Genomic DNA, 10,735 nt, shown 5'->3' on the forward strand with positions numbered 1-10,735 from the left:
ACATAGCCACTGGTTGCCTTGGAGTCATTTGATAAGGTGTTCCAATCAGCATCACTGTATCCTTTAAGGACGGCAGGAAATCTTTGATAATGTAATCCGAGACTCATGGTCCTTTTAAGGTATCTCATGACTCTTTCGATAGCGTGCCAATGCTCCATACTAGGTCTACTAGTAAACCTGCACAACAATCCCACGACATAGGCAATGTCGGGTCTAGTACAATCAGTGGCATACCTGAGGCTGCCAATGATGCTCGCATATTCAGTTTGTCTAACACCTTCACCAGAGTTCTTGAAAAGTTTTACACTGGGATCATATGGTGTGCAAGCAGGTTTACAGTCAAAGTAATTATATTTCTTTAGGATCTTTTCAATGTAGTGAGATTGATCCAAAGAAATTCCCTTTTCTGACCTAGTAATCTTGATTCCGAGGATTACACTTGCTTCTCCGAGGTCTTTCATATCAAAGTTGTTGCTCAACAAAGATTTCACATTATTTACAGCATGAATGTTTGAACCGAATATGAGTAAGTCGTCTACATAGAGACATAAGATAGTGCAAATGTCATTTTCATATTTGTAGTAAATAAATTTGTCACTTTCATTTACTTTAAACTCATTCGACATAATCAAGTTATCAAATTTTTCATGCCATTTCTTAGGAGCTTGTTTAAGACCATACAGAGACTTATCTAACTTACAGACCTTGTCTTCTTGTCCATGAATTACAAAACCTTCAGGTTGTTCCATGTAGATTTCTTCTTCTAGGTCACCGTTTAAAAAGGCTGTTTTAACATCCATTTGGTGTATCACCAGGTTATGAATAGACGCAAGTGATATAAGCACCCTAATGGATGTTAGTCTAGTGACTGGTGAGAAAGTGTCGAAGAAATCTATATTCTCTCTTTGTCTAAAACCTTTGGCTACAAGGCGAGCCTTGTATTTATCAATAGATCCATCGGGTTTCAGTTTCTTTTTCAAGATCCATTTACAACCAGGAGACAAGTCTACCAAATGCCAGGTCTTGTTAGATTCTAGAAAATCCATTTCATCGTTTATAGCTTCTTGCGATAGATCTGCATCTAAGGATGACAAATCTTCTTTAATGTTCGCAGGATCCTCTTCTATATTGTAGGCCATGTATTCTGGTCCATAATCTTTAGCAACTCTTACTGTCTTACTCCTTCGAGTTTCCGTTTCGTCTTGTTTGTTGCTTTCAGTGCTCGTTGTCACAAGAACTTGACTTGGTCCGCTGCCCCTTACTATTTCTTGATTTGAAAGGGAATTTATCTTCATAGAAGTCAGCATCATTTGATTCTATGATCACTTTTGCGTTTAGGTCATAAAACCTATACGCTTAGCTGTTTACTGCATACCCAATGAATGCACATTCATAGGCTCTACTAGCGAGTTTGATTCGCTTGAGATCGGGGATTCTGACATAAGCCAGACAACCCTATGTTCGAAGATAAGACAAGTTTGGTTGTCTATTCTTCATTATCTCATAAGGAGATGTTTTACTTTTAGAATTAGGAACTCTATTCAAAACATAGCAAACATTCAAAATAATTTCCCCCCACCAATGAGATGCAGCACCAGAATTAAGCATTAAAGCAACAACTAATTCAATAAGAGTTCTATTCTTTCTTTCAGCTTTACCATTCATTTCAGGTGAATATGGTGCAGTTGTTTCATGTACAATTCCTTGGGTTTTATAAAACTCAATAAACAAGTTTGAATCATACTCCGTTCCTCTATCACTACGAAACCACTTAATCTTTTTGTTAAATTGATTTTCTATTTCAGTCACAAATATTTTGAACATGTCAAGTGCTTCACTTTTATTTTTCATGAGATATACATAAGTAAAATCAGAACAATCGTCAATAAAAGTGATGAAATAACGTTTTCCATTTCTGGTTAGCGTTCCATCAAGCTCACATTCAACATCACACTCTCTTCACAACAACGTTTTGTCATAATCAAAAAGGGGGAGAATGTAAACTACATGTTTTTGATGACGACAAGACCACCAACTATGGACAATGCAGCAAGATCAAAAAGAAGATCAAACCATCTTGAATGAGCTTCCAAATCCAAATAATAAATGATTAAATGTAAAGGTATATGATACAAATCAATAGTTCAAATACATGAGAACAATTCATATTTACATATGCATTTAACATGTTTTCGAAAATCAAAAACAACATTAACAAATCATTTAAAATCATATTTTTGACAATTTGCATAAGTGTATTCGAATACACCATGTTGTATTCGAATACAACTTAAGTCAGAGGCAAAACGTTAAATGGTGTATTCGACTACACACATCTGTAGTCGACTACAAGCTAAGTCAGTGGCCAAGTGTATTCGACTACACCCATATGTAGTCGAATACAAGTTAAGTCAGAGGCTAAAATACATTAATTTGTATTCGACTACACTGATGTGTATTCGAATACAAGATGTAAAATTTGAATTTTTTGAACGTTACAAAGACGTGTATTCGAATACACATATACTGTATTCGAATACACCTGGAAACATTACAATTTTTCAGATCTGGAATGCCTCTAGAACATTGTAATTTTTCATCAAACCTCTTGGATCAATGGCCACGAATCTGAAAGGATGTTTTATGGAGTATAAATACCCCATAACTTCAGATCAAAAATTAACCATCCTTGAATTAATTCATAAAACAACTTTGAACAAAATTCTGATTTTTCTAAGTACTTGCATTAGATTTTCATATCATTCTAAAAAGTTCTCAAGTACTTGAATTACTATTGAGTTGTTTATCAATATACCACATCTTAGATTTATTCAAACCTTATTGTATCATTTGTACAAGTAAGATAGTGGTGTGCTATCTTAGAAAGAATTGTTAGAAGTTTTGTAGCAAGAATCCCAGGGTGGGAATTGTACATTTTCTGACAAGTAGTTGATTAATCTCTTGTGGTGTGCAAGAGGACTGGACGTACCCTTGGTTATAAGGGGAACCAGGATAAATCTTATCGTGTTCATTTACTTACTGCACTTGTTATTAAGCCTTGTTCTTAAACTCAGAAAATCTGATTACCATATCACTAAAAACAAGAAAATTTACTAACACCTAATTCACCCCCCCCTCTTAGGCGTACTTCTATACTAACAATTGGCATCAGAGCAGGTTAAGGTAACTTATTCCTCGATCAATTACTCATGGCTTCCGCACAACCTGTCTTTAGAGATGGTGGTAGCAGTACCAAGCCACCATGTTTTGTTGGAGAGCACTACGATTTTTGGAAAATCCGTATGCAAGCATATCTCGAAGCACAAGGAGATGACATATGGGATGCCGTTGAAAATGGTCCTCATATTCCAAAAACTGTCATCAATAACAAAGAAGAAATAAAAATAAAAAATTCTTGGACGGATGAGGATAAGAGAAAAGTGCTTTTCGATAAAAAGGCTAAGAACATATTACAATCTGCACTAGGAATGGATGAGTTTTTCCGCATATCTCACTGTAAAACAGCAAAAGAAATATGGGATACGTTGGAAGTAACTCACGAAGGCACCATTGAAGTAAAAAGATCCAAACTCAACACACTATCACAAGAATATGAGTTATTTCGCATGCAGCCCGGAGAATCTATTTTAGATTTACAGAAAAGGTTCTCCCATTTAACCAATCATTTGACAGCACTTGGAAAAATCTTCACAAATGATGAACTAAATCTAAAAGTACTAAGGTCATTGACAAGGGCATGGCAACCAAAAGTTACAGCAATATCAGAAAAGAAAAGCCTATCCAAGATGTCTCTTTCTGCACTATTTGGAAAACTTCAAGAGCATGAAATCGAACTCGGAAGGCTAGAACAAAATGAAAGTCAAGAAAAGAAGAACAAAAATATTGCGTTAAAGACTGAATCAAGAGAACAAAGCAAAGAGAATGATTCAGATGAAGATGAAAATATTATCCTTCTTGTTAAGAAATTTGGTAAATTTCTTAAAAACGACAGAACATTCAAAAAGAAAAGCTTCAAGAAGAAAGATAATTCTACATCAAATCAAAATTTCACTTGCTTCGAATGTGGAAAACAAGGACATATTAAAGCAGACTGCCCAAATATTGCTAAGAAGAATTTCAACAGAAAGAAAGACTTCAAGAAAGCATACATAGCTTGGGAAGACAATGAAGTAAGTTCATCTTCAGAAACAGAAAGTGAAGAATGCGCCAATGTTGCATTAATGGCCTCGCATCAATCAGATGATGAAGAGGTTAGTAATATAGACTCTCCTCTTTATAATAAGACTAATACTGAATTAATTATAGAATACAATGATGCTCAAAACGCAATAAAAGAATTACTCATTGAATGTAAAAATCTATGTAAACTAGTATCAACACAAAAGAAACAAATCTCAAGTTTACAAGAAAAAGTTGATATTATGGAGAAAAATTCTGAAAAACTAAAACAGAATTCTGCATGCAATAAATGTGAATCCCTCTCTTTCGAAATTGTTCAATTAAATAGAGTAATTGAACGATACGAAAAGGGACAATTAGGATTGGAAAATGTTCTAAACATGCAAAGATACTCAAATGATAAAAGTGGTCTTGGATACTCAAAATTTGATAAACCAAATTTGAACAAAACTATTTTTGTTAAAGCAGGTAGTCAATCTAATCAAGATAAGATTATAGTTATGAAAAAGGATGATCTTTATAATAAGAAAATTATTCAAAATAAATCTCATACATATGTTACTAACAGTAGATTTAATCCTACTTGCTCTTATTGTGGTCTTCATGGTCATACACCTAATACATGTCATATTAGAAATATTAGTGTTCCAAAAGGTCATTTCATATGGGTAAAGAAAGGTACTAACCATCAAGGACCCAAAGCACATTGGGTACCTAATAAAGTTTGATTTCAATTTTGTAGGTAAGCAAACAAAAGACTTCAAACATGTGGTACTTGGATAGTGGCTGCTCTAAACACATGACGGGTGATATAACAAAATTTTCAGCTTTAACACTTGAGTCAAAGGGACATGTAGTATATGGAGACAACAACAAAGGAAAAATTTTAGGCATTGGAAAAGTTGGTACAGCACCATCTCCCTCAATTGAAGATGTCTTATATGTTGAAGGTCTAAAACATAATCTCATAAGCATCAGCCAGCTTTGTGACAAAGGATACAAGATAGTTTTTAATAAAGATGAGTGCGTCATCCAAAATGAAGCTACAAATGAAACTCAGTTTGTTGGTAAGCGTTTCAAAAACATTTTCATACTTAATTTTGAAGATTTATCCTTGAAAATGAAATGTCTTTTGGTAAGCGACAATAATGATGCTTGGCTATGGCATAAGAGATTTGCTCATATTCACATGGATCATTTAAACAAATTGGTCAAGCATGATCTTGTTGTAGGCTTACCAAAAATAAAATTTATAAAGGATAAATTATGTGACGCTTGTCAAAAGGGCAAACAAACAAAAAGTTCTTTCAAACCTAAAAATGTTATTTCAACTTCTAGACCGCTACAATTGATACATATGGATTTGTTTGGTCCATCAAGAACCAAAAGTCTTGGTGGAAACTCATATGGACTAGTTATTGTTGATGATTACTCAAGGTTCACTTGGACCTTATTTTTGGCAAATAAAAATGAAGCTTTTAAGGCATTTAAAAACTATGCCAAGCTAGTCCAAAATGAACAATCTGCCAAAATTGTATCAATTAGAAGTGATCATGGAAGGGAATTTCAAAATACTTCATTTGAAGAATTTTGTGAAGAAAATGGTATTTTTCACAATTTTTCTGCACCAAGAACACCACAACAAAATGGGGTCGTTGAGAGAAAGAATAGATCCTTAATAGAGCTTGCTAGAACTATGCTAAGCGACTCAAATCTACCAAAATACTTTTGGGCAGATGCTGTAAACACAGCATGCTATGTTTCCAACCGGGTAATTATTAGGCCAATTCTTAAGAAAACTCCATATGAACTTTACAAAGGTAGAAAACCCAATATCTCTCACTTTCACATTTTTGGATGTAAATGTTTTGTGTTAAATAATGGTAAAGACAACCTTGGAAAATTTGATGAAAAAGCTGATGAAGGTATATTTCTCGGTTACTCTTTATCTAGTAAAGCATTTAGAGTCTTTAATAAAAGAACCTTATTAGTTGAAGAATCAATGCATGTAACCTTTGATGAAACTAACCCCATAAAAGAAGAAAATATTATTTCTTGTGATGATGATGATGTTTTTGAAAGTAATGATCCAAGCAAAGAACTTCAACAAGAAAGTGGAGTCAATATTGAAAGGCAAAGTGATGATCTTCCTAAAGAATGGAGAACCCATAGATATCACCCTATTGACAACATCATAGGTGATATAAATAAAGGAGTCACAACAAGGTTAAAATTGCAAGATGCTTGCTTAAACATGGCGTTTGTTTCTCAAATCGAACCCTCCAAAATTGGTGAAGCACTTAAAGATGATCAATGGATACTTGCCATGCAAGAAGAACTCAATCAATTCGAAAGAAGCCAAGTTTGGGAACTTGTTCCTAATCCTGGAAATAAACACATCATTGGTACAAAATGGGTGTTCAAAAATAAACTAGATGAGAATGGCATAGTTGTTCGCAACAAAGCTAGATTGGTTGCTCAAGGATACAATCAAGAGGAAGGGATAGACTTTGACGAAACATTTGCTCCGGTAGCAAGACTAGAAGCCATACGTCTACTATTAGCATATGCTTGCTCCATGAATTTTGAGTTATATCAAATGGACGTGAAAAGTGCATTTCTCAATGGGTACATAAATGAAGAAGTTTATGTCAAGCAGCCCCCTGGATTTGAAGATTCCAAAAATCCCTCACACGTTTACAAATTGAAAAAGGCTCTTTATGGTCTAAAACAAGCTCCAAGAGCTTGGTATGACAGATTAAGCACCTTTTTATGTGAACGAGGATTTGACAAAGGAGAAGTTGATAAAACGTTATTTGTCAAAAGAGAAAATGGTCACACATTATTGGTTCAAATTTATGTTGATGATATAATATTTGGATCAACCAACAAGGACATATGTGAAGAATTCTCTTCAATAATGCAAGGAGAATTCGAAATGTCCATGATGGGAAAATTAAACTATTTTCTTGGACTTCATATCAAGCAACTTGAGCACGGCATCTTCATCAATCAAGCCAAATATTGTAAAGAATTACTAAAGAAATTTGAAATGGAGAATTGCAAAGAAAGTACAACTCCAATGGGCTCCGGAACATATGTTGATAAAGATGCATCAGGAATTTCCATCGACATATCCAAATATCGAGGTATGATTGGATCATTATTATATCTAACGGCCAGCCGGCCAGATATCATGTTTAGTGTTTGTTTGTGTGCAAGATTTCAGGCAGATCCGAAAGAATCACATCTAGTAGCTGTTAAAAGAATTATGAAGTATCTGAAAGGAACAACAAATGTAGGCCTATGGTATCCTAAGGGTAGCATATGTAGCCTAGTAGGATACTCTGATTCGGATTATGCGGGATGCAAAACAGACCGTAAAAGCACCAGTGGCACATGTCATGTCTTAGGAAATGCCCTTGTTTCATGGTCTTGTAAAAAGCAAGCTTGTGTTGCACTTAGTACTGCTGAAGCTGAATATATTGCAGCAGGAAGCTGTTGTGCCCAGATTCTCTGGCTCAAACAGCAATTACATGACTATGGAGTTGATCTCGGATGCATTCCCTTAAGATGTGATAACACAAGCGCAATAAACATCTCAAAGAATCCAATCATGCACTCCAGAACTAAACACATCGATATCCGACATCATTTTCTACGGGATCATGTACTTAAAGGTAATGTTGAGGTAACATTTGTTGATACACACAATCAATTGGCCGATATTTTTACAAAACCGTTACCTAAAGACTCATTTTATAAAATCCGAAGAGAACTTGGTATTTTGAGTGAATTTGATCTTTAACCATTGCATGATATACATAGTTTGCCATATCTCTTATGTCTTATTGATTATTTCCTTTTGATATATGAATTTGTGTATTACATGATGCAATTTTCATAAAAAAACTGAGTTTTTAAGCAAAACGGTGCTTATGTAGTCGAATACAAATGTCTGTATTCGAATACAAACTTTCCCAGATTTCCTGTATTCGAATACAAAGGATGTGTAGTCGAATACACGTTCCCAGAAAAATGTGTATTCGAATACAAGAAGGTGTAGTCGAATACACCTTCGCGTTTTTGCCCAGATATAAAAGCTGCTACACATAAGTTAGGGTTATTTCAGTTGGTATTCGAATACAGCCTCAGTTCCTTCTCTCATCTCTCTCAAACTCATCCATCCTCCTTCCACTTACTTACCCATTCACTCAACCTAACAAAATCCATTACTCTTTACTTCCTTCTTGTCATCCCTCTTCAAATCTCTCACAACTCTCACATTTTCTCTAAAACCCACTTTCACCAAAAATACCCTTTCTCACCATGGATGCTCGCAAACGAGGACCACGCACCAAACATGCCGCAGTAGGTCCCTCACGAAAACGAACCAAGACTCCCAACATCACGGATCTATCCCGGCTTCTACACACACCGGAGGAAATTGATCGTTTTCGCACCTTCTACTCGGACAAGCGCCTTATTATCCCCAAATACGGTACTTTGGACTCTTTTTCTGATTTTAAATTTCCTGCGTTGCTTAAAGCACAACATGTTGAAGAGTTTATAGGCTACAATGGTCCAGTTTATCCAGATTTTTTATATGACAGAGTCTAGCATGCCAAATATTAAAATCACACAACATGTAAGCAGAAGGAGACATCTTATTCATTTCAACATTCAATTTAAACATGCCATCAGTGGTGTACCCTTTCCCAACAAAGATACCATTTTTAGAAATGGTGTACAAATCTGCCCCTATAGACTGAGTAAACCCTGCCTTATTGAGAAGAAACCTTGAGACCAGATTCTTCCTTATTTCTGGAGTGTGCATCACATCCTTCAGAATTAAGGTCTTTCTAGAGGTGAATATCAGCTCCAACAGCAGTGTATGTTTTAAACATAACACGATCATAACAGACATGGCGGGAGGCGCCAGCACTTTCTTATCTTCAGCAGCAGTGTATGTTTTAAACATAGCACGATCATAACAGACATGGCGTGAGGCGCCAGTGTCTATCCACCATCCATCTGATCCACCAACGAGGTTGATCTCAGTTATCATTGCAACGAATTGCTCTTCAGTCAAGTTGGCCTGATTTACAGCGCCAAGCTTGTTCCTACACTTGCGTGCCATATGACCCTCTTTCCCACAATAGTAACAAAGAAAGGGGAGAGCCATTTCTAGGAGGTGGTGGTTGCCTAGCAATTGGGACCCTTTGATGGTTCCCATTCTTGTTGCTGTTCTTTGAATTGTGGTTCTGATTCTTCAGTTGTTTGTCGTTTGGCTTCAGAACTGCTCCGATGAACTTCTTTTTCTTGTTATTTGCCACAAGAAGAATTTCATCTTTCTGGTCTTGCTTGCGAGATTCCTCCTCAATTCTAAGGCGGGTTATCAGACTTTCTAGAGAGAATTCTTTAGTTTTATGCCTAAGAGAATTTTTAAATTCTTTCCAAGCAGGGGGCAATTTGTCAATAATAACAACAATCTGAAACTGTTCATCTAGGGACATACCTTCAGTGATGATCTCGTGAGCTATTTTCTGGATTTCATGAGACTGAGCTTTCACTGATCTGTCATCTGTCATCTGATATTTGAGGTAGCGGCTAACAGCATACTTCTTGGCTCCAGCTTCCTCAGTATCATACTTCTTCTTTAAAGCATCCCAAACCTGTTTAGCAGTATTGCCGTCGGAACTATAGTAATCATACAGATCATCAGCAAGTCCATTAAGAATATAATTCTTACATAAGTAATTATTATTTTCCCATTGGGTTAGTTCAGCAGCTATTTTATCCTTTACAGATTGTTCACCTTCTTCTGGTACAATAGGAATGTCATCCTTTAAAACGTTGGCAAGCTTTTTCGTGGTTAGAAAAAACAGCATCTTTTGTTGCCATCGTTTGAAGTGACTTCCCTCAAACCGAAACGGTTTGTTGTAGTCAGGAGCAGATGAACCTGGCCCAATAATTTCGTCGGTAGACATGGCAGTTCGAAAACGTCTTAAAATTGTTGTTTTTGAAATTCGAAAACCTTTGAAAACAATTTTTGCCACCAAAAATATTACTGGGTTGAGTCGCGGACTAGGTCGCTCTCTTTAAGACGTTTCGAGGCACTGCCCAAAATTGTGCAAGGCAGACTATCAACCACGAAGTCCCCAAGATAAAACAGCCCAAATACTCTGTATCGGAGTTCTACTGCACTGTAGAAAACCGTTCTAGAATTACACCCTCAATATGGCAGTCTTACGACTGACACTCGTAGTATGGCAGTCTTACGACTAACACTCGTAATATGACACAATGACCACTCGAAAAGGAAGAAAGAGATGAAGCAGTAAAAAGGGGGAGAAGAGAGAAAAAACCTCAGATGTGGAGTGTTTTTTGGTGTGATTTTCCAACTGGGGAGAACCCTCTATTTATAGAGGAAAATCGCAATTGGATCTGAGAGATCCATGGATCACCAGAACGTGCGCTCCAAGTAGTGCTCTCAGAAACGTGCGCTCCAAGACCACGAATCGTAGGCCCCAAA

At 36.1% G+C, this 10,735-nt stretch overlaps 1 protein-coding gene across 1 annotated transcript in view; it reads right to left on the reverse strand.

Annotated features, from left to right (window-relative positions):
- The window catches only part of LOC113786779 (kinesin-like protein KIN-14G), a 4,054-nt gene extending 2,915 nt beyond the window's left edge, over positions 1-1,139 (reverse strand). The window contains exon 1 of the mRNA XM_073368730.1: positions 1,011-1,139. Within this exon, the coding sequence (XP_073224831.1) occupies positions 1,011-1,139 (129 nt within the window). The remainder of the gene's footprint in view (positions 1-1,010) is intronic.
- Between the last annotated feature and the right edge of the window lie 9,596 nt (positions 1,140-10,735).

The sequence above is a fragment of the Cicer arietinum genome, chromosome 5, assembly GCF_000331145.2.
Source record: "Cicer arietinum cultivar CDC Frontier isolate Library 1 chromosome 5, Cicar.CDCFrontier_v2.0, whole genome shotgun sequence".
Classification (NCBI taxonomy): Eukaryota; Viridiplantae; Streptophyta; class Magnoliopsida; order Fabales; family Fabaceae; genus Cicer; species Cicer arietinum.